This window comes from Vanellus vanellus (assembly GCF_965231255.1).
Source record: "Vanellus vanellus genome assembly, chromosome: 20".
NCBI lineage: Eukaryota > Metazoa > Chordata > Aves > Charadriiformes > Charadriidae > Vanellus > Vanellus vanellus.
The window spans coordinates 3,433,639-3,455,824 of record NC_138925.1 but is presented as its reverse complement, the minus strand read 5'-3'; the positions used below and the strand labels follow the sequence as shown (position 1 = coordinate 3,455,824).

General features: G+C 63.9%; 3 protein-coding genes across 3 annotated transcripts in view; all 3 read left to right on the top strand.

The window, feature by feature from the left end:
- The window catches only part of FHAD1 (forkhead associated phosphopeptide binding domain 1), a gene marked incomplete at its 5' end in the record, with an annotated part of 28,790 nt that extends 16,936 nt beyond the window's left edge, over positions 1–11,854 (top strand). Inside the window, 13 exons of the mRNA XM_082493672.1 lie at positions 1,932–2,039; positions 2,270–2,359; positions 2,600–2,825; positions 3,399–3,480; positions 3,968–4,074; positions 4,921–5,080; positions 5,423–5,540; positions 7,037–7,172; positions 7,963–8,090; positions 8,423–8,506; positions 9,261–9,481; positions 10,397–10,562; positions 11,581–11,854. Coding sequence (XP_082349798.1) covers positions 1,932–2,039; positions 2,270–2,359; positions 2,600–2,825; positions 3,399–3,480; positions 3,968–4,074; positions 4,921–5,080; positions 5,423–5,540; positions 7,037–7,172; positions 7,963–8,090; positions 8,423–8,506; positions 9,261–9,481; positions 10,397–10,562; positions 11,581–11,664 — 1,710 coding nt within the window. The 3' untranslated portion in view covers positions 11,665–11,854. The remainder of the gene's footprint in view (positions 1–1,931; positions 2,040–2,269; positions 2,360–2,599; positions 2,826–3,398; positions 3,481–3,967; positions 4,075–4,920; positions 5,081–5,422; positions 5,541–7,036; positions 7,173–7,962; positions 8,091–8,422; positions 8,507–9,260; positions 9,482–10,396; positions 10,563–11,580) is intronic.
- Positions 11,855–13,404: 1,550 nt separating this feature from the next.
- Positions 13,405–18,617, top strand: EFHD2 (EF-hand domain family member D2; the record flags this gene model as incomplete). The annotated part of the gene is made up of 4 exons (XM_082493628.1): positions 13,405–13,601; positions 16,960–17,107; positions 17,286–17,420; positions 17,570–18,617. The coding sequence occupies 4 exons, from the start codon at positions 13,405–13,407 to the stop codon at positions 17,702–17,704; spliced, it is 615 nt and encodes a 204-aa protein (XP_082349754.1). The 3' UTR covers positions 17,705–18,617.
- Positions 18,618–19,199: 582 nt separating this feature from the next.
- Positions 19,200–20,918, top strand: LOC309680095 (chymotrypsin-C-like). The gene is made up of 8 exons (XM_082493598.1): positions 19,200–19,373; positions 19,492–19,583; positions 19,668–19,765; positions 19,865–19,990; positions 20,107–20,243; positions 20,323–20,468; positions 20,576–20,725; positions 20,841–20,918. Exons 1-8 carry the CDS (start codon positions 19,238–19,240, stop codon positions 20,856–20,858), a joined length of 903 nt encoding a protein of 300 aa, XP_082349724.1. The 5' UTR covers positions 19,200–19,237; the 3' UTR covers positions 20,859–20,918.
- Positions 20,919–22,186: the final 1,268 nt, after the last annotated feature.

Here is a 22,186-nt window from a genome sequence, read left to right as displayed (position 1 = left end):
GCATGGAGCATCGTCGGGACAGGTGAGCGCAGGAAGACATTGCAGTGGTGGTAGTGAAGTTGAACGCAGGCGCAGGTAGAATTCCTCCTGAGCCTTTTTCTCCTTCCTTTCCCCATGCTGAACCCCCTTCAGGTGTGTTTTGGGTGGGAAAGTATCTCCCCTGTGGAGCAGGGGGGGTGGCTGCCTGGTGGGATCTCGCGGGGTCACCCTCTGTCCTGGGGAAGGCCAGGTCATCGAGCCGATGGTGCTCGAGTAGGACATACTGGAAGTCAAGGTGTGAACTGGTGTTCTGCGGTGCCTCTATAGCCATTCATGTTGTGTGGTGGTGTCATGGTGACAGTCGTGGTGGCCACAGGAGACGGTTCCTAGCGTGCCTCTGTGTCTGTCGCTTTGGGAATGGTTGTTTCCCGGTCCCGGGTCGTCGAAGGAGCCGGGTGAGGAGCAGCGAAGCAGCTCCTCCTTGCTCTCTCCGCTGTACCTTTCCCCAGGTTTTCTTCTCCCATCTCTCATGGAGTCGCCTCATGTCCTGCCATGCTTTTCTCCCGTAACGTGCCGCTGCTGTGGAGCAGTGACCCTCCTGGTGGCTTTCCTCATTGGAGCTGATGTCTCTTGCCAAACGAGCGTGTTTTTTCCTGTTCTGAAACCGTGGGCTGTTAATTGTGTTAATTGTGGTCAACATGGATTTACCAAGGGTAAATCGTGCTTGACCAATCTGATAGCTTTCTATGATGTTATAACTGGTTGGCTGGATGAGGGGAAAGTCGTGGATGTCATTTACCTTGACTTTAGCAAGGCTTTTGACACTGTCTCCCATGACATCCTCATTAGGAAGCTGAGGAAGTATGGGCTAGATGAGGTGACAGTGAGGTGGATTGAGAGTTGGCTGCGGGACAGGACTCAGAGGGTTGTGATCAGCGGCACAGAGTCTAGTTGGAGGCCTGTAACCAGTGGTGTCCCCCAGGGGTCAATACTTGGTCCTATTTTGTTTAATATATTCATTAATGACCTGGATGAGGGGACAGAGTGTATCCTCAGCAAGTTTGCTGATGATACCAAACTGGGTGGGGTGGCTGACACCCCAGAGGGCTGTGCTGCCATCCAGCGTGACCTGGACAGGCTGGAGAGCTGGGCAGAGAAGAACCTAATGAGGTTCAACAAAACCAAGTGCAAGGTCCTGCACCTGGGGAGGAAGAATGCTAGGCACCAGTATAGGTTAGGGGCGGACCTGCTGGGAGATAGCTTGGAGGAGAAGGATCTGGGGGTTGTGGTAGACAGTAAATTATCCATGGCCCAGCAATGTGCCCTTGTCGCCAAAAAGGCCAATGGAATCCTGGGCTGCATAGGGAAGAGTGTGGCCAGTAGGTCGAGGGAGGTCATTCTCCCCCTCTACTCGGCACTGGTGAGGCCACAACTGGAATACTGTGTCCAGTTTTGGGCTCCCCAGTTCAAGAGGGACAGGGAACTGCTGGAGCGAGTCCAGCGAAGGGCAACTAAGATGATTAAGGGCTTGGAGCACCTCCCTTATGAGGAAAGGCTGAGAGAGCTGGGACTCTTTAGCCTGGAGAAGAGAAGGCTGAGGGGAGACCTTATTATGGCATACAAGTATCTAAAGGGTGGGCTGAAGGAGGATGGAGCCAGGCTCTTTTCAATGGTTCCAAGTAACAGGACGAGGGGCAATGGGCACAAGTTAGAACACAGGAAGTTCCGTTCAAATACACGGAAACACTTCTTTACGGTGAGGGTGGCAGAGCACCGGCACAGGCTGCCCAGGGAGGTCGTGGAGTCCCCTTCCCTGGAGATTTTCAAGACCCGCCTGGATGCAGTCCTGAGTAATGTGCTCTGGGCAATCCTGCTTTAGCAGGGGAGTTGGACTAGATGATCTCTAGAGGTCCCTTCCAACTCTGATAATTCTGTGATTCTGTAATTCTCAGGTTCTGGAGAGCGCTGTTGCCCGCGAGAAGGACAAGTGCAAGCAGTCAGTGGAGGAAGAACAGAAGAAGATCCGAGACCTGGAGAACCACCTGAGAAGCTTGACTGAGGTCAGTGGCACGCGCTGGAGGTAAAGCAGCGCTGCTTACACCTGGGATAGATAAAGAAATAGAGCTGAAAGTGCCCTGCGTAGCACGGTGGCCCATTTGGTCATGGGCTGTCCATGGTCCGTGGCGGGTGGTTTTTCCCTCAAACACACAGAGATGCTTATCTGCAGAGAGAAAAGGTGGATTTTTGCAAGCTGGGCAACTGCCCAATTACTGCCAACGTCCTTATGTAGGTGATGGAAAGGCAGTCTAAGGAGCAGGAGGATTCCGAGGGCAAACTGAGAGAAGCCGTGCACAACCTGGAGGAAGCCGCAACGCGAGAGGTAGCTCCAACGACCCTTGCGTGCACGCGGGGGACGTGGCGTAGACGCGGTTTCTGTGAAGAAGGCTTTTCCGGTCCCTGCGGAGGAGGGGGCAGAGCACTGCAGCCTCCCTCCCTCCCCGAAATCCATCCCTTCCCTCCCTCCTCCTGGCTGCCAGCCGGGAGAGGTGATGCGGAGGACGGTCCCGGAGGAAAACACGGGCGGAAGCTTCCAACCGAGGTCACACATCTTGTTTCCTAGATGACGTTACGGCAGCGGGTACTCACGCAAGACGAGCAGCTCAAAGCCATTCGGGAGGAGAATGAGTTGCAGAGGCAGAAACTGCAGGAAGAAGTAGTGGAATATAAAGAGCAAAGCAAGCAGCATTCTCTGACCATTGTGGCTTTGGAGGAGAGGCTGCTGGAGGCTGAGCAGCGGCAGAAGACACTGGAGGAGGAAAAGGCAGCGCTAGCGGAAAAAATGGAAGGTAGGTAAGGGTTGCAGGGGGTGAGTCTGTACTGGGAACCTCCTCAGTTAACGTGAAAGTTGTATAGAGGTGGAGGAGACCGCGTGCTCCTATGGGAAGCAATGTGTAAGATGTAGGTTTGAGGTTGGCCTGAATGCAGGATGGGGCCCGAGAGTCCCTGGAGAAGCTGATTCGTAGGGAGTTGCGGTATATTGTTTGGTGGCTTTGGGAACTGCCCGTAGGGTGCTGCGGTCATAGGCAAGGCTTTCCCATGGCAGAACGGCTCTTTGCTCTCTAAAGCGATGGGTCGGGAGCACTTCGGGCTGCACCCGAGCCGAAGTGATCCCGAGCGTGGAAGGAGGCAAGGGACCGTCTAAGCACTGGTGGAACTGTTGTTCCAAAGTGGGGTCGTGTCCCCGGAGTGCAAGACAGCAATGTACACAGAACTGGCGCCCAGGAGATGCGGGTTTCCAAAAAAGGGGGTGCTGAGTCTTCAAAGCTGTCGTGAAGGAAAGGATGGATGTAGCAGAAGCAAGAATGCAATGCGTACGCAAGGTACAGGAGCAAGTTTGTCTTTGTGATTGTGTCCTGTAGGATTTCAGGGCGAAGCTCGCAGGTCCACGTCGGGAGCCTCGCCGGAGGTGTGTCCTGGTGCAGCGTCGCACGGCTGTCTGAGGTAAGGAGCACGTGCTGATGGTGGTCTGGTTCAGAGGGGCTTGGAGAAGAGCAGCGCTTGCTCGGAGAGCTTTAGGAACTGCAACGGGCTGACTGCATCTGGTCCCGAGATCTTTTTTGGTCTGTGATGGTGAAGAGAGTCCTTTTGCGAGGCTGAGAAGGGCTTAGGTGCATAGAGGGTCAAAGTGATGCCGAACAGAGTGGGAGCGATCTGCTGACCCATCCGGAGGGCTCCAGGCGAGAGGGAGCGAGGCAGCCAGTCCCAGTGGCGCAGCCACTAGATGCAGGACTAGATGATCTCCGGAGGTCCCTTCTAACCCCGACCATTCTGTGATTCTGCATGAACCTAGGGCAGCAAAAGGCAGCTGAACAAGTGACGTGTATGTGTAAATCATGAGATGGAGCTCAGGAAGGCGTGTGCAGGCTCCGTGAAACGAGTCTTCCTAATGAGCCGCGCGAGCTGCAATGATCTTTCCTAGGAAATTTAGGGAGGAGCTGGCAGCGGCGCAGGGCGCGCTCCTGTCCAAGGAGGCCGTCATCGCCGGACTAACCAAAGAGCTGTTGGAGACCAGAGCCAGGATGTCAGACATGAGAGGTGGGTGAAGCGTACGGCGTGGTTTCCTTATTCCCATCCCTCCTCAGAGCAGTATCAAGGGTGGTGGGTACTAGTGGTCGCACGCAGATGACGTGAAGTAGGTGTCCCCATCCTAAAGAAAGTGGTGTTGCCCTGCTCGGGGCAAAGCAGGCGGTCCATTGACTTCGCGTGGGGGAGTTCCTCCCGGTCCTTGGCCAAGCGATAGCAGTGATGGTGAGTGAGGGTAACCAGATGGAGATTGGGTGGATGAAACGGAGGTCATCTTTCTCAAAGTCCTACTGGTGGGCTCCTTGGAGCCAAAGGTATCCTAGGGACGTAGACTGGGAGAGCCGTGCCTGGGATTCCTCAGCGGGGAAGGTTGTGCTTTCGGGGGGGGGGGGGGGGCTTTCTGGGGGCATCCAGCAGAGCAGGCAGAAATGAGGCTGAGACGGAAAACGAAGGGATGTGCGTGAGTCACTCTGGTTGCGCGTACCAGTGCAACATGAGCGTGGGGACAGAGCCTACGAGGAAGGGAAGAAGGTAAAAGTGTGCAAGTCAGGAAAATCTGGTGACCCGGTTCTTATCCGAATTGAAGGAAAATGGCTGTCACAAGTGGTGAGTGTGGCGTATGCCCATACGGAGAGTGGCATTGCACTGTGCTTTAGTGAAGCGAGCTCTGTTGGCACGGCCTGGGATCCGAGGGCTGCTATGGAGGGCAGGGCAAGGGTCTGTGGGGACTAAGTCCGTCTGGGCCAGCAGCCCCCGCAAGGGTGTGGTGGGAGAAGGGGACGCACCCGTAAGAGCAGCGGATCCCCCCGGGCTGGGTGAGGAGGCAGCCAGGAACCCAGGAAGGTGTTGTGTGCCCAGGGGAGCTGAGCGAGGAGCAGAAGGTGGAACTGGAGCGGCAGCTGAGCCGGGTGAAACGCCAAGAGGGGGAACTGAACCTGCTCAGAGAGAAGCTCTCCCAGATGTCCGACCTGGTGGAGAAGAAGGATCGAGCCCTGGAAGCAGCAGCGGAGGAGTTAAGGTACAGAGCACCGCGACCTGATGCTTTGCCCAAGCTGCTGTGTAGCTTGCCAGCAGCTGGTGGCGTTGAGGTGTCCCCCCAAGGGCAAAAGGGATGGCTGAGAGGAGCAGAACTGAGCTCAGCGATGTTGTTTGGATGGAAGTGCCACACGTACTGAAGCGCGGGGGGGTTTAGTGGAGCTCATGCCAGGGGACGTGTAACTAAGTCACTTGTAACTAAGTGAATGTTCCCACCCACGCCGTGGTAGTCATCGATGGGTGCTCAGGGCGCCGCTCTCCGCAAGCTGTTTGGGCGACCTTCATCCCACACGGTGTCCCGCAACGGGCTGGTCTCTTGGCTCAGGCAAGCCCAAGCCCACTGCCGAGCGCTGACGGATGCCACCCGAGAGACCACGAAGGATGCCGATCCCGAGAAGGATGCTCCTGGGACGCCAGTGCAGGCTGGTGAAGTCTCCAAGGGGGTAAGTCCGCAGAGAGGCCGGCAAGGTCTGACTTTGGGGAGAGTATCGATGACGCACACGTGTTTCTCGGCATCGTGGCAAGTCCCCGCAATGGCCAACCGAGCCTTGCGGCTGCTCCGAGCTGGCCGAAGGCGGGAGTGCCGACGGTGCTGCCGCGCAGCCATTGCTGCTGGAGGACGAGGTGATGTTTGTAGGGCACGTTGGAAGCGTGTGTGCTAATGGCTGCGATGATTGCCAATTAGAGGGGATAGCGCTGTACGGGAAGACCGGTGAGCATTGCCTCCTTTTCCCAACCGTGCAGGCTCTATTGGCGACACAGAAGCAGTTTCAGGGGCGAACGTGGGGGAGTAGGGGTAGCTTGTTGCTCGGGACAGGAATAAAGTTGCTTTTTTCTCCTCTGCTGAGTCCCCCGTTGAGTTCCCTGGCGCTAGAAGAGGGAAGAACTCAAAGGTGGTGGCGGTGGCGGCAGCAGATGGAGGGACCGTAGGAATGGTACACCCTGTACCGCAGCCGTGGCAGACAGCGTGCCAGCGCGAGAGGCTGGATGTGTGGGGGCCAGGCGGTGACTCACAGCCAGATGACGAGCGGGAGGTATCGCCCGTCCTGTTCGGCACGTTGCCACGGGGAGGGGATGCGTCGAGCCCAGCCAAAGCCGCGGCTGGGGAGCAAACCGCCCCTCGCCGAGCAGTGCCGCGGGGCCGTGGCGGCCGGACCCGGGCAGGCAGGTCGCAGGCAACAGTAGCCGTGTGCAGGGCGCGATGATGTGCGTGCTGCGTCCCAGATTTTTGGATGTTTGTCATAATGCGGCAAGCTGGATGAGGCCGGAATAGGGAAACGCATGTGTCTGTGAGCACGGGTGTACTTCAAAAGAGAATAATGCATGAGATCATGTATAGATGCAGGCCACCCAGTGCATCGGTGTTTGCGCGTAGAAAATGGCCTCAAGTTGTGCCTGGGGAGGTTTAGGATGGAGAACAGGAAAATCGTCTGCACCGAAAGGGTTGTCAAGCACTGGAACAGGCTGCCGGGGGAAGTGGTGGAATCTCCATCCACGTGGGTAGTTAAAAGACAGGTGGACGTGAGGCTGAGGGAGGTGGTTTAGTGGTGGCCTTGGCAATGCTGGGTTTGTGGTGGAACTCGATGATCGTAAAGGTCCTTTCCGACCCAGACATATCTGTGATTGTACGAAAGCAGTAAATTCTCGGCGGTGGCACAACGTGCAAGAGGAAAATGTGGACGTGGCCGTTTGAAGCCACGCACCGTCCCTCTCCCAGCTCCCCGGAGCATCTGCAGGGCTTCTGTTCTCACTGGAGTATGAAAGGGGTCTCTGATGCTGCTCTTCCACTCCCCCAAATCCATGGAGAGCGTGTAGGGTGAGGTGCTTGTGTGCTTGCGCTCTTGGCATAGACCAAGGCTGTGGTGAAGCCAGGTGCAAGCTGAGCTCGAGTGGAGGCAGATTCAGAGTAGGTGAGAACCGACCGGGCTGCTTCTTCCAGGAGCCGGCGTTGGACTTGGCCGACCTCGGCGCGAAATGCCGGGGCCTCAGGCACAAGGAGACGATCCGGCGCCAAAAAGAAGGCTTGGCCGAGCTGCGGGAGAGAATAAAGGTGCTGGAGAAGAGGCAGTCCTCAGGTAAGCGTGGCTGCCGCTAGAGAGGGAAGATGCGTCCACGTGCCGTCGGCAGAGCCCAGGGCCTGCGCCGGCGGAGCATGGGATGCCGGGCAAGGTGCAGTGGGCTGTGGTGGGGCTCGGGCTCTGCTCTCGCGCAGTCGTCTCTCCCGTGCACAGACGGTGATGAGTGCAGGTGATAGGGAATCATCTCGGAAGAAGCCGCAGCGCCGCCGGAGGCTGTAGAAAGGCACTTGGTGTCATGTGCTGGCACCAAGTGCGAGTAAGTGTCTATGTGGGAGGAGTTTGGCACAGCCTCCGTGCACGGTGGCTCCGGCACTCTCCTCAGTGCAAGAGAGAGCAGCTGGCACCTAAAGGACCCGAGCCGTGGGTGCCGTGGTCTTGCGGAGCCTGGCGGGTGCTGTACGCTGTGAGAATCTTCTGCTCGCCCAAACTCGCTCTCTTTTGGTTCTTTCCCATCGTGCACATCCCCGTATGGAGGGCAGTATGGGAAAGCAGTGCCGTCTCTGGGAGAGGCTGCAAGTAGAGTAGCAGTTTGGGGAGCAATCCTTGAGTCGCCATCTGAAAACTAGCGTTGCCATCCTACGTACGTGTAGTGAAAGCAATGGCCAGGCACTGGGCTAGCGGTGTCTTCAGGGAAGGCTGGTGTAGGTGTAACTCCGTAGCCTGTGCGTCTCTCCGTGCACGGTCTCCGTAAGGGGAAACCTGGTGAGCATCAAAGCGTTTGTGGTATGAAGCCGCAGGATGTCATACGGAGAGTGGAATGGCTCGGTGGGTGTTTGTTTGCCTCCAGCTGTCACGAAGAGGGCTTCGGAGCCGCTGGTGGTCCTGGCGAAAGACTTACCGGAGGAAATAGTCCAGAAAACAGGTCTTGAGAAGGAACGTGCCCCCGTGCTGGGAAGAAAACCAAAGGCTGGCGAGGTAAGAAGGCAGTTAGGGGTTCACGGTGCTCGTGGCTTCGTGGGAAAAGCATTCCCTGGAACGGGAAGAATTAGGCACTGAGCTATGTCAAAGAAGCAGCCAGGGGGAGAGGGGGAGATGTGTAATCACGCGGTGTGTGAGGTGCAGCCCAGAGGAAGGCAGCGCACGCAGAGGGGGGTCGCAGCTCTGGTCGGGAGCAGCACGTTGCGCAGCACGGGGGGCGCAGGGATGCAGCGGGGTGGGAGGCTTTGGACGGCAGTAGCGCCAGGGTGGGCTCAACCCAAAGCCGGGCGATCTGTGGGCTCCGTTGGTCTTTCCCCTGTCTTGGGCAGGTTCCCGGCCACGTTCCTGACGGGGGCTCGTACGGGGCAGCGTGCTCGGAGATGGATGACGTGACAGACCTCGGTGAGCAGATGGTACGTCAGCGATAGACCTGTTAAAACGGCACCTGGCGCTCGTGGAGGGTAGCTCATTGTCAAACATGTGCGGAAGTAAGGGATGGGCATCAGGGCTTTGGAGGAACGTGGTCAAGGAAGAACTACGTATGGCAGGACCCAGGGCATGCCGGGCGTCTGCCGGGGCGTCCTGGGACACCAGGAGATGCAGAGGTGCATCCTTATCCCCTTTCCGCCCAAGGGCCGTGGGGATGTTCCCTTGGGCAGTCAGGGATGAGCCCCAAGGAGAGGTAGGGTTGGACAGAGACCGTCACCGAGTGCCACGCCGGCTAAACAGTGCCAGAGAGGCTGCGGAGGGATGGAGGGGGCTGCCGGAGGAGGTTTGCGTTGGTAGCGCAGAGGGCGGGTTGTGGAAGCGGGTCTCTTCCCTTGGGAAAGGGCAGGAAAATGGGCAGCAGGGGAAAAGGGCCATCCCGGAAAAGGGGAAATCCGGCCCCAAGGAGTCGCGCGGCTGGGAGCGGGACGCCAGCTGTGAAAGGGGCTGGGGTGCGCGGGTGAACCCCGTCCGGCCGTATTCGTAGGAGCGCTGAGAGAAGCTCGCCCGGGGAAAGCACACGTGGAAATGAAACAAAGGGGAAGGCGCGCAGCAGTTTCCGTGTGACATTTTCATCTCCTCAGGAGAGCAGCATGAAAGCAGATGGCTGAGCGGTGTGCTGTAATGTGGCAGAGGAATTGGCAGGCCTAGTAAATAATGCATTCCCGGGTCTGCCTACAGTATCTTGACGTGATTGGTGCTCTGGGAAGCCTGATGAAGGTGAAGGAGCTGTCAGGAGTGCAGTCTCTGAAGCACCTTCCGCAGGAGGAGCGGGAACAAGCGGTAGTGCAGAGACGGAAGGACCTGGAGCTGCTGTACGAGAAGATCAGAAGCCTCAAGAGTCGCCTGGAGAGGAAAGAAGAAGTGGTGAAAGAGTACGAGGCCAGCGTGGAGCAGCTCAGGTACCGCAAGGCAAGGTGGCTGTCCGGGGCCACGGGTCCGAGTGAGACCGAGTCCCGGGATGCGAAGCGATGGGGAGCTCGGGGCGAGGAGCGGGGCCGCCCCTTGCCAGGTTGTGCATCTGTCGGGGACCGGTCAGGTTGTGGCCGTGGTGTACACGTGAAATCTTAGGAGAAACGGAGACCTTTGCAGGGCCCTACACGGGTAAGCAGTGGCAGAGGCGGGGAGACCTTGGCAGAGTCCCCTGTCCGGGGTGGCCGGACCCTGGCACGGCGGTGACATTGGCGTGGAAAGGACAGCGCCAGCAGGACCGTGGGAAGGGCTGGCCCAAGACCGAAGGGTGTGCTCCCGCTCCACGAGCTGTGGCGCCAGGTTGGGCGGTGGCGAGCGGGGAGGAACCCGTGGTGGTGCAAGCCCTGCCACCGCTCGCCGCACGAATGCGGAAGTTTAGTTGCCCAAAAGCACCGGAAAAAGCGGTGTTGAAAGATATTTCAGAGCTGGTGTCGACATGCCATCCTATTCACAGCAGGCAAGAGGTTTAACGGCAATCCCCAAGCCAGCAGGGCGGACACGGTTCCCCCAAAGGCCCTCGCCGGGCCCATCTGCTGAGCGCCCGGGGAGATGGGGTGGGGGCACCCTCGGAGAGGCGGCATCTTGGTCCCAGAAAGGAAGAGGTGTTGTCACGGCGTAAGGAATCGGAGCAGGGAAGACACTTGCTGAAACACGTGCGGGTCCTCGCGAGGCGTTAGTGCCTCTGATGTCCTGCAGTGTCACCCCGCGGCGTGGGGGCTGCGAGGAGGGACGCAAGCGCCACGTGGTTCTGCTCGGGAGCCGTCTCTCCCGGGCAGAGCCCAGCGGGAGGTCGATGTGTTGACAGACCCCCCCACACACACTCCCCCCCCTCCTGTTTCGGGCAGGCTGAAGGAAGCATCCCTGCGAAGGTGCCAGGAGGAGATGTCCAAACTAGAAGATGAAGCCTACAGGCAGGCAGAAGAGAAGGCTCTGCTGAAAGAGGCTCTGGAGAGGACGCAGCTCCAGCTGAGCCAGGAGAAGAGGCTGCTGCGAGCGGCCAAAGCGCACAAGGTGAGAAGGCGGAAGCCCACGAGGACACCTGGAGCACCAGGAGCCAAACGTGCCCGTGCCCCAGTGTTCCAAGGCAGGTCCCAGTGGTCCGCAGGCGCCTCCGAGTGGAGTGAGGCGCCGCAGGACGTGTCTGCCCCGAGGGTGGGGGGAAGGCACAGGGGATGCACGGCACAGCCGGAGCGCTCGGCTGTTGGGAAGATGCCCGAGGCAGGTCCTGCAAGCGGAAGGAAGGTGACTCCTCGTGCGTCCCAGGGCCTTGCAGAGCACAAGGCGGAGGAGGGACCTCCAGGCTGTGCCCGTTCCCCAGAAGACAGGGTTGGGAAGGCGCGGACGCCCTCCAGGCACTTGGTGGCACACAGCGGAGGCGAGGCGAGGGGGGCCGAGCGAGCGAGAAGGCTGTCGCCGCTGCTGCAGCAAACCTCTCTCCTCGCCGGTGCAGACGTGCGGTTTTGCTCCGAGGTGGTCGCTCAGGTGGGGTTTGGGAAGTGAAGGGCCGGGGTGGTGGTGAGCGATCTCGGGGCGCAGCAGCGGGGTGTAAGTTGGAAGGGCGATGGTGGCTCTGGGGCTGCATCTCCTACGTGGGGCACCTCCGTGGCATCTCCGCCACAGCCAGAGAGGCGAAGCAGCCCAGCACGGAGTGTCGGCAGAAGCTGCGAGCACCGTGCAGGGCACTTCCCCAGCTTTGGTGATGGGTTAGGGCCACGTGGTGGGTTTGGTGCAGTGTTCTGGCTGCCGAGATGCGCTGTGTCCTGCGGCGGGGCAGATGCCAGGCGAAGAGCTGGGAGCTTCAAGTGCCACCCAACTGCAGTCTGTCTGTCCTGAGAGGCTGGGCGTCCCGCGGCCCCGCTGCACAGCCAGGCTCAGCTCAGGGCGATGCGTGCATTGGCAGCTCCATTGATGGGTTTGGGCTACGTAGGGCGAGGGAGAAGGGGAAGTCGTGCTTGTCCCGCAGGCGGTGTGAAGGCCTTGCCGAGCGCTCGCGGGCAAACGTGGTGTTCGATGTCTCTCTGTCCTGCAGCCTGGAGCCAAGAAGCCTTTCTGCGCGGGAAAGCTGAAGGCCAAAGAGCCCGCAGCAGAAGCCCTCGAGATGGGAAGCACGTAGGGGTGGTTGCACATGAGCTTCGGCTTGGCGAAGGTCTGCGGTAGGATCGGGTCGTCGCACTGTGGACTCTCATGTTGGACGTGGTACGAGGTGTGGGTGCGTTGTGAGGAGACCCCGGTGGCATCCCGAAGTTCCCGGGCACACTGATGTCACTGCATGGTGTGTAGGACCTTATTTTTTCCGCAGTACACGTCCCATGTGGTGTGGTGGGGTGTGCCTGCAATAGAAAAGGTGATGTGGATACAGCCCAGTGTATACGCGTGTGTGTGTGTATATATATATATATACGTATCCAGAGATGTGTGAATACAGCCCAGTGTATACAGTACACGTGTGAAGTCAACGGAGTGGGGTCTGTCCCGTCCCAGCTGAAGTGGCCTTGAGCACGCGAAGCCAGGCTGGGTTGCGTTGTCCCTTGCACTCGTGATTCCCGTGTCCTCCGGTCCCCGTGGCCTCACGGGTGAGCGGGAGCACAAGGCACGAAGCCGTATGGAAACATAACACCCCAGGAAGGCGGGAGCGCGGCGCTGACCGGAGCGGAGGCGAGGTGCCCGGTGGTGACGGGAAGAGAAGAAGAAGAGCCGCGTCGGCCGCGCTGGTTTGTGACGGCAGCAGCGCGAGAACGAGCCCAGGGAGACCAGAGCCGAGTCCGGGTTGGTTGCGATGGAGCAACGGCACATTGTTGCTGTTGAACGCACTCCTGCTGCCACTGCATGCGTTCGCAAGGGTGAGAGCAGACCTTGGTGTGGGGGGAGCAGCGGCAATTTGGGGGGGGTGTGGGGTGTGTGTCTCTGTGGGGAACGGGCAGCACCAGCGCACATCGCCCTTGCAGCCGCTCTGCCGTTGCATCGCTGGGAGCAGTACAGGCCGAGGCCTCTGCAGATCCTTTCAGCTGAGGATAATTTGGATGAGAGGAAAGCCTCGGGGGGTTTTGGTGGTTTTTTTTTTGTGTTTGTTTTGTGTGGTGTTTTTTTTTTGTTGTTTTTTATTTTTTTTTTTTTTTTTTATCAGGATAAAAAGCTCTGAAAGCCGCAAGCTGCGGCTTGCTGACGCAGGAGCCACATCGTGGTGTCCGGCAGTGCCTCCCCAGGGCGGCGTAATGGTCGATGCCAAATTTTTGGTAGGGTCAGTGGGGGCAGGTGGCTGTGCCACCGATGCCGGCGGGGCTGTGGCGACGGACCTGGCCTGTGCATTCCCCCCCTAGATGTGCAGTGAGCTTGGCCCGGGCTCATTTTGGGGCAAGGCATGACCTTTGTAGGCCTGCGTTAAGCGGAAGGCTGTGCCGCCAGCCTGTCCGGCCGAGCTGGGAGCATCACCTGCGGGTTTATCCCACGATTTAGGGCTGGGCGAGGTGATGTTTGGCCTCTCCATCCCACCGTTGCCCCAAATGCTCGGTCATTAAGGGATGGAGCGCAGGTGTCTGTAGGGGCACCTGGGGCCGCTCAAGCCCCTTTCCCTCCCTCGATCCTAAGGGTTGGCACCTGCATCCTGGGAGATGCCACTGGTGGATGGGAGCGGGGCGGCGAGTGGTACCCGCCGGTGGAGACGGTGATGGGCTGATGGAGGGGTGGGAGAAGGGGGGTGTGGGGGTGGCCGGAGCCCCCCCCCCGCTGGCCGGGCGGAGCGGGGGGCCGGCGGCTCGGCTCTCCCCGGGGCCGGGGGGCTCAGCCCGGCCCCCGGGGCCGCCCCCACCACCGACGGGGCGGAGCGGGAGCGGGGCGGAGCGGCCATCCGGGCACCATGGCGGCGGCGGCGGAGGAGCTGGCGGGGCGGCGGGGACGGGCACCGGAGCCGGGGCCGGGGCCGGGCAGCCCGTTGGGACGGGTGGGGGGCGGCGAGGGGTCGCCCGGAGGCGGTCGCCGCGTCTTCAGCCCCGCCGGGGAGTTCCGCGAGTTCTCCCGGCGGCAGCTCCGCGACATGGAGCGGCTCTTCCGACAGTGAGTGCCGGGGGGGCGGGGGGACACCCCGGGTGGCATCAGCGGGTCCCGGCGGGGGGGACACCCCGGGTGGCATCAGCGGGTCCCGGCGGGGGGGACCCCCGGCGTCGCGGCTCCGGGCAGGAGAGGTGCCCCCGCCCCGTGCTGGCGGGTGGGACCCCCCGGACCCCCGAGCTGCCGGCGGGAGGGATTCAACCCCCCCCCCCCGGCATTTCTTGCAGGGGAGTCCCCCCCCATTTCTTGCAGGAGGGTCCCCCAGGACCCCCGAGCTGCTGTCGGGAGGGACCCCCCCATTGCTTGCAGGAGGGACCCCCAGGCTGCTGTCAGGAGGGACCCGCAGGAGCCCCGAGCTGCTGGAAGGAGGGACCCCCAGGACCCCCTAGCTGCGGGCAAGAGGGACCCCCTTATATCTCGCAGGAGGGACCCTCAGGACTCCCGAGCTGCTGTCAGGGGGGACCCCCCCATTTCTTGCAGAAGAGACCCCCAGGACCCCTGAGCTGCTTGCAGGAGTGACCCCCAGCTCCTTGCTGGAGGCTGCCCCCCCCCCCCCCCCCAGCTCTTTGCAGGAGGGATGCCAGGGAGACCTTCCCCCCCCAGTTCCTTGCAAGAGAGACCCCTGGAGACCCCCAAATCCTTGCAGAAGGGCCCCCCTGCACCCCACCTCCCGGGAGGAGGCACCCTGGCACCTAGCGCTGGGGCCGGAGGGTACTGAGAGGGAGCCTGGGGGACCCTTCGCTGCAGTGCCGAGGGGCCCCCCAGCAGCTCGGGCAGCGGCAGCCGGGCCAGCGTGTCCCCAGCATCCCTGGCGTGTCCCCAGCATCCCTGGCCATGCTGCGTGCCACCACGCACACCATGGAGCGTGACTCCGCCGGTTCGGCCCCCGGGGAGAGGGGAAGGGGGGGGGAAGCTGGCAGCCAGCATCGAGCCGTGGAAATTTCCAGGGGGAGACAGAAAATGGGGGTGGCTCCGACCACGGTCACGCCAGGATGCGCGTGAGTAGCCCGGGGGCGAGCGGGACGGCCCGCAGCATCCCCGCAGCAGCGTGTTGGGCGCTGCGTGTAGGCAGCGTGGCGGGAGCGGGGCTCGGGGGAGCGGGGAGCCAGCGAAGCCATGGCTTGGGGGGGCCGCTGCCCCTTGTCCTGGCCGGCCCCGAGGAGGGGGGATGCAAGCATGGGGTCTTGCTCGTGTAGGGCCAAGTGCTGGAGAAAGCCAAGGGGATGGAGACAGTGAGGCCTGAAGGCTCGGGGGACTGTTTGGGGTGCCGGGGCACCGGGAGGGCAGCGCAAGGACCCCACACACACACCTTGTTCCCCACTTCTTCCCACAGGCATGTCTCGCCCGTGACGGGGACGTGGCAGCCAGACGCGCAGCTTGCTGCTAGCGCTCTGGTGGACTGCAGCAGAAGGCAGCCGGCGGTGGCGGGAGGGGGGGGGGACAGCCGTGCTTTGGGGTCCCCGGGGGAAGAACCGCAGCCGGAGCGTCCGCTCCTGGCGCCGGCGGTGATGGGCGGCCGTGGGTGCTGCGGCCGCGGTGCAGATGGCGGTGCGGGGAAAGGGGGGGGCGGGAAGCGGTGCGCGGTGGGAGTCTGGTCGGCGCTGCGGAGAGGAGGGAGCCGGGTGGGCGAAGCAGACGTGTTTGCTCTGACACCTGCAGCGTCTCGCTGCAGTGAAAGGAGCAGCGGCAGGGCTGGCGTGGTGGCGGGGGCGGCCCCCCCGGAGGGGTTTGGGAGCTGGGTTTGGGGGGTCTCCCAAGGCAAGGGTTCTGTGGAGCCGAGCTCCGCGGCGTAGCCCTGGCCACCGCTGCTGTCCTCCTGACGCGATGATGCGGCCGTAGAGGGTGAAGCGAGGCGCAGAAGGGTTTTTTGCTCTGTGGAAGGGAGATGTTGCCCTTTGGGAGCATCCCTGGGCGATGCAGAGGGATGCCCGCATCCCGGAAAAGTGGAGAGGAGGGGAGCGAGAGCGAGGAAGCGCTCTGCGGTTGTGGGATGGCTTGCGCGGCACGAGGCTAGCAACCGTGCCCCTCGCGGAGGAACTCTGGGGGCAATGCTCCGAGAGGGGTCTGGGAGGCAGAAAGCGCGCGGGGTCCGCTCCCCCAGCCCGGCTCGCGGGGTGACGGCGGAGGGGAGCAGCGGGGCCGGTGCGGGGCCAGCCCGGTCTCGGGGCCCCCGGCAGCGTGGGAGAGCAGGAAGGTGCCGCTCGCGCCATGGACGGAGCCGACCGCAGCCGAGAAGGTACAAATGAGTCACAGACCGGCGGCGTGGCGAGCGTGGCGCTCTGCGGGGCTGCGGCAGTGCCTACAGGCGCAGGAAAGGCAAGACACCAAAAAAATACCCGCCCCTGCTCGGTCACGACGGGAGCAGCCGGGTAGCCGCTCGGCTACTTCTGCATTGCGCCGGGACGTGCCGCAGGTCCTTCCTCTTGCGGTCGTGGCCGGGAAGAGCGGTGGGGCAAGGTGACAGCGGCGAGCCTCGCCGGGACACGGTGGAGCCCTGCGAAGCGTGGATGCGTGCTGGCACCCCGGCGAGAGCCCGCCGTGGCGTGCCGAAGGGCGGCAGAAGGCAGCGTGCCACCGGCACGGCCCACGGTGCCAGCAGGCAGGGCGAGCTGCCGGCTGCGCGCAGGCAGGGCAGATGGTGGGAGGCAGGGTGGGATCGCAGGCGGTGGGTCCGAGGAGGGGTGTCCCCGCGGGGGTCCGTAAGCCGGCTCGGTCAAGAGATGTGTCCACATCTCTTGGCCAAGGCCAGGCGTGGGGACACCGAGGGGCTGTGGGCAGCGGGATCGGTCACCAGGAGGTGTTATGGAGAAGAGGAGGAGGTGGCTGCTGCGGGCAGGCTCGCGGTCCCCACGGTGGCTGCCGGGAGCACCGGCACGGTGGCAACTCCCTGGGGGCCGGGCAAGCCGCCAACTGTGCCGAGGGGAAGGTGGGTCCTGGCCGAGGGGCGACAGGGAGACCGGCACCCGCTGGGCTTAGCGCGGTGCCCCGTCATGCCTCGTAGCAGCCAAGGGGAGCGCGGGCTCGGGCTGCCGGCGTCGGGAGGCAGCGGCAGGTTTGGCAGCGCCCCGGGGTGGGTTTTCGTGCCAAAAGCCGCACAGGAGCAGTAGCGGTCCCGGATGATGCTCTGGGGGGCTGTTAGTGGTTCACCGGCAGCTTGCCGTGGTCTGGCAAGCCGCCCGAGATCGTTGCTGCCCGGATCGGGGTTCTTCCCTCCTGGCTCCCGTGCCCGCCGCCTCGCTCCCCAGCCAGCACGGGCACGGGGTGTAGGGCGTACGCAGAGGGGGCCGGTTTGGGGTCGGGGGGGGAGGCTCTGTGCTCTCCCTGCCTGGTGGCGATGTGTCAGGACCGTGTCTCCATCCCGCAGGTATGACGCAGGAAAGGATGGCTTCATAGACCTGATGGAGCTGAAGCTGATGATGGAGAAGCTGGGGGCACCGCAGACGCACCTGGGCCTGAAGAACATGATCAAGGAAGTGGACGAAGACCTGGACAGCAAGCTCAGCTTTCGGGAGGTGAGGGGCTGTCGGGGGGGAGGGTGTGGGGTGGGCCTCAGTGCTGGTAGAGGAGGACAGCGGCAGCACGGTCGCCCCTGAGACCGGTGCCAGGCTGGGCTGGTGGTGTGAAGGTGGGGCGGGAGCGCTGGTGGCTTTGTGGTCTCGGTGGAGCTGACGCCATGGTCCGCCCTCGCAGTTCCTGCTGATTTTCCGCAAGGCGGCGGCGGGGGAGCTGCAGGAGGACAGCGGGCTGCACGCCCTGGCCCGGCTCTCCGAGATCGACGTCTCCACCGAGGGGGTGAAAGGTGCCAAGAGCTTCTTTGAGGCCAAGGTGAGGCGGGTGCTGGGGCACGACAGGTCCCAAAGGCGGACGAGGGGGCTTTGGGTCTGGCGCGCTGGGGCGGGCAGGAGACGATGGGATGGGCAGCGGGGCATGGTGGGGGCGTCGGGGCGCCCGGCCAGACGTGCCACCCTCCGCAGGTGCAAGCCATCCATGACGCCAGCCGCTTTGAGGAGGAGATCAAGGCGGAGCAGGAGGAGAAGAAGAAGCAGGCGGAGGAGCTGAAGCAGAGGAAGGCGGCGTTCAAGGAGCTGCAGTCCACCTTCAAGCAGTAACGGGGCACCGGCCCGGGGCCCCGGGCAGGACTGGTCTGCGATGTCTGGGCTGGGAACGTTGCGTGTGCCCTGTGCCGTCCGTGCCGGCGGCGATGCCCGAGCCGAGCGCCGCCCGCGTCTCCCCGAGTGGCGAGCTGCAGGCGTGCCCCCGGCGCGGGCTCGGCGCGGCGGCAGAGCCCGGTCGCCCCCGGCTGCCCTCCCTTTGCTGTGGTGTCTGTAGGTGTTGTTGGTGCCCCCCTGAGTCCCCAGCGTGTTCCCCCCCGTGCTGAGCTGCTCCTGCCCCGAGGGGCAGCGCCGTGAGCAGCAGCACCCTGTCCCCTGCCTGCAGCGGCGTTGCCGCCGCCGAATCCCCCGGGGCAGCCGTGCCCGGGACGCCCGTTCCCGGGCTGCCCGGTGCTGTGCGTGCGCGGTGAGTTTGGCATCGGCGGGACGGGCGGGTGTTGCGGTGGCGCGGTGCCCATCGGCACGGCTGCGTGTGGGCGGTGATCACGGTCCCTCCACCTCCTCCCCCGATGCCTGTGCCGAAAGCCGGGCGTGCTGCGGCGGGGGGAGCGTGGCGAGACCCCCCACCGCGGTGCGGGTGGTGGGCGGAGGGGCCACGCGTGTCTCTGTGTGAGTGGGGCGGTGGGCTCGGGGCTGGGGGGCAGCCCCCACTTGCCCGTGTCTCTCTGTATTTCGGTAAAAGGCGTGCAGGAAGGCCGCTGCTGGCTTGCGAAGCTGTAATGTAATTATTTCGTGTTGTCTTGAGCCCGGGAGGGCGCGTGTTGTAGCCACGAGCCGTGTCCATCGGTGGAGCGAGGCTCCCGTGTCGTCAAGAGGTGCGTCTGTCCCGCAGTGTCCCCCGCGTGGCGGTACGGGGGGTGTGTATGTGTTATGTTTTTTTATTTTCATCCCAAATAAATATTATATTTCGTAAGTGCGCTGGGTGCCTGTGCAGGGGGCCGCGGCGCGGCGGTGGGGCGGCCGTGGCTGCGGCGGGGGCTCGGGTGGGGGGAAGGACCCTGACGGGGAGTGGGGAGCCGGTCACCGCCGCTGGAGCGGGACCCCCGGGTGAGGCGGGACGGTGCCGGCGCAGCGGCGTGGGAGGCAGCGGGGGGCTGATGCAGGTGTGTGGTCGGGAGCCGGTGGAAGGTCTCCAGCATCCCTGCTGGCATCGGCCCGGGGGGCTGTGGCCGGCGTTGGCCGCATGGACCCTGAGATAAGGGGACCTTGGCCCTGTGGTGGCCTGGGGGTGGCGGGTGGCCACGTCTTGGGGCAGCTGGTGCTGGAGTTTGGGGTGCAGCTGGGCTGTGCGGCACCCCACGGGGAGCAGGGTGGCCGGGGGGCTGCCCGCCAGGCGTCCCCCGAGAGGAGGCCTGCCGTGTCCCCAGGTTGGGTCCAGGCGCCCCGTGGCGTGCCGCAACGCGGTGCGGCCGCGGGATGGGCAGATGTGGCTGTTCCCAGGCGGGAAGGGACACCGCGATAAGATGGGGGCGATGGGGTTGGGGAGCCCCCGGTCCCCCCCCCCCCCTCCCGGCGTGGGACAGGCACCACATGTCGGTGGCAGGAGGGGCGACGCCAAGGTCCCCGGCGGCGGGCGCTATAAGAAGGGCACGCAGCCCCACCGCAGCACCTCGGGACTGCGCAACCATGCTGGGGGCTGTGTGTCTCGCCGTGCTGCTGGGCTACGGTGGGTGCGGGCGGCGGGGAGGGGACGGGGTGGCGGGGACGGGACCCCGACGCCCGCCGTGGCCCCGGGCACGGGGGCGCCGGTGGCCACTGAGGTGCCTTTGCTGGGTGTCGCGCAGCCTACGGATGTGGTCAGCCGGCGGTGCCGCCGCTGCTGGGCACCCGGGTGGTGGGCGGCGAAGATGCCCGTGCCCACAGCTGGCCGTGGCAGGTAAGTGGGGGGCGGGCACGGGGAAGGGAGACGGGGATGGGAGGAGGACATCCCCGCTGTGACACCGAGCTCTTGCCGTGGCAGATCTCGCTGCAGTACAGCCGCTACGGGGCTTGGCACCACACGTGCGGCGGGACCCTCATTGCCCCCAACTGGGTGCTGACAGCCGCCCACTGCATCAGGTGGGTGCCGGGGGCGGGGGAGGTGGGGGCGTCCGCACGGCGGGGAGAAGAGGTTTGTGGAGACGGACCGAGTGACATCCCCTCTCTTCCCGCCGGCAGCTCTAGCATGACGTACCGCGTGGTGCTGGGCAAGCAGGTCCTGTCGGAGGAGGACGAGCCGGGCTCGTTGGCCGTGGGCGTGGACAAGATCATCGTGCACGAGAACTGGAACTCCTTCTTCATCATGTAGGGGACGGGCCGCGTCGGGGGCGGGCGGGCGGGGAGGCATCAGGGCTTGGGGGTCCCTCTTCCATCGCCACGGCCGGGGGTGCCCCGTCCCCGCAGCTCCTCTCTGCCCGCAGCAACGACATCGCCCTGATCAAGCTGGCGCAGGAGGTGCAGGAGAGCGAGACCATCCAGGCTGCCTGCCTGCCGCCCGCCGGCCTGACGCTGCCCAACGACTACCCCTGCTACATCACCGGCTGGGGACGCCTGTGGAGTAAGCCGGGGGTCCCCGGGGAGGGCGGTCCGGGGGGTGGGGGGCGGCGCGGGGTGCGAGACGTGGCTGTCGTTTGCAGCGAGCGGGCCCCTGGCCGACGTGCTGCAGCAGGCTCTGCTGCCCGTGGTGGACTACGAGATCTGCTCCCAGCGCGACTGGTGGGGCAGCACCGTGCGCACCACCATGGTGTGCGCCGGCGGGGACGGCGTCGTCTCCGGCTGCAACGTGAGTGCGGGCGGCCCCGGCCGACGGCAGGGACGGGGAACGGGGGCCAGGAGGGAGGTGGGGAGCCCCGGAGCGGGTTTGGAGTGTGCGTCCGTTCATCCGGGCAGGGGGATTCGGGCGGCCCCCTGAACTGCCAGCGCGACGGGCTCTGGGAGGTGGACGGCATTGTCAGCTTCGGCTCCGGGCTGGGCTGCAACACGGCCAAGAAGCCGACGGTCTTCACGCGGGTGTCTGCCTACATCGACTGGATCAACGAGGTGGGTGCCCCTGGCTCTGTCCCCCTCCCCGAGAGGGGTTGTCCGCGCTTGTCCCTGTCCCTGCCGGGCGGAGGGTCTCACCGCGACCCCCCGCCCCGTGTCTTGTCGTTGGCAGAAAATGAGCGCCAACTGAGGCGGCGGTGCGCGGTGTGGCGAGTCTGGAGCGGGATAAAGGCCAAAGTGCTGAGCTGGCTTCGTGTGTCCCGCTGGTTATTTGGGGGGAGGGAGGGGTGGGCATGCGGCGGAGCCCAGGGGCTGCGTGTGGCGATGGCGGGGTGCGGCCCGTGGCCTCGCAGCGGGGCCGGCCGGGGTCCCCGGGGAAGGGGGGGCAGGCAGCCATCTCGCAAGCTGCCCCTGGTCGTGGGGAGAGGGCGGAGGGAGCCGTGGTCGGAGCGCCGAGGGGCTGGAGGCTGGGCGGGTGTGCTGGGGGGAGAGGGGCCGGGGTCTGGCCGGGTGGTCCTGGTGGTGCTCTAAGGAGGCCAAGCGGTCCTTGGGGGGCTCTGGAGGTCTTGGTAGGTCCTAGGATGCCTGAGGGGAGTGAGCTGCCTGAGGGGACCTCTAATGGGGGGGTCTAGAGGGAAGTAGGAAGGGTCGGGGGGCCGATAGGTCCAGGTTGGAGCTGGGGACAGGGACATGTGATATGGCCTAGAAGTCGAGTGCCTTACTGTGGCTCTCCTTCCCCGGTGGCTGGAGAAAGAGGGTTGGGCGCTGGTGGGCCGGCGGGGGGCCGCGTGTTCCCGGGAGGAACCGGGGCCGCCGGGGGGGAGAAGGTGGGGTTTGCCGGGGCAAGAGGCGGCCACGTCGATGGGAGCGGGTGAGGAGAGGCTGCCCAGGAGGAGCGGGTGCGTGGTGCACCGGGACGCCCCGCACAGAGCCGGGTTGCCATGCCGGAGCCTCGGGGAGGCGGTGGTGATGGCGCACCGTCGTCTTGTGGAGGCTGTCGGAGCAGGACGACGAGCAGAGATGGACAGCGAGACCTCGAGCGCGGCGGGGGACGTGATGGACAGTGGCCGGTTTAGGAGTGCTGCTCTCACCGGGGCGGCAAGTGACAGCGGGCCTGTGCGGGGCCCAGCGCCAGGGCTGTGCGGGCACCCCTGGGCAGCCCAGCCAGAGGTGTACTGGGCAAAGAGGAGCAGGGGGTGGGAGTCTTTTGGAGGGGGGGAGGTCTGGGTGCGATGGCCAGGTGACTGTGCGCACCACCCACCCTGTGGGGTAATAAAGGCGGATCTCTCTGACGTGTGGCGAAGGATGCTCGGTGTGCGGTGCCGGGGGGTGGGGGGGTCCCAGCGCTGTGGTCGAAGCAGGGTCGGGGCGCTGGCGTGGGGCCACCGGTGGCGGTGCGGTGGGATCCACCTGGGATGGGAAGGTGCAGGCGGTGTTGGTGAACTCGAGCAGGGTGGGGAGTCCCCCATCCTTGGTGGGGTGGTCCAGCACATAACACTGGGAGGAAGGGGCTGGCGT

What these genes read in the sequence shown, in the direction of transcription:
- LOC309680095 (XM_082493598.1), top strand. Translation starts at nt 19,238, where the DNA reads ATGTCGGTGGCAGGAGGGGCGACGCCAAGGTCCCCGGCGGCGGGCGCT. An exon ending in ACAGCCGCCCACTGCATCAG is followed by an intron (nt 19,766 to 19,864) that starts GTGGGTGCCGGG and finishes TCCCGCCGGCAG; the next exon opens with CTCTAGCATGACGTACCGCG. An exon ending in CGGCTGGGGACGCCTGTGGA is followed by an intron (nt 20,244 to 20,322) that starts GTAAGCCGGGGG and finishes TGTCGTTTGCAG; the next exon opens with CGAGCGGGCCCCTGGCCGAC.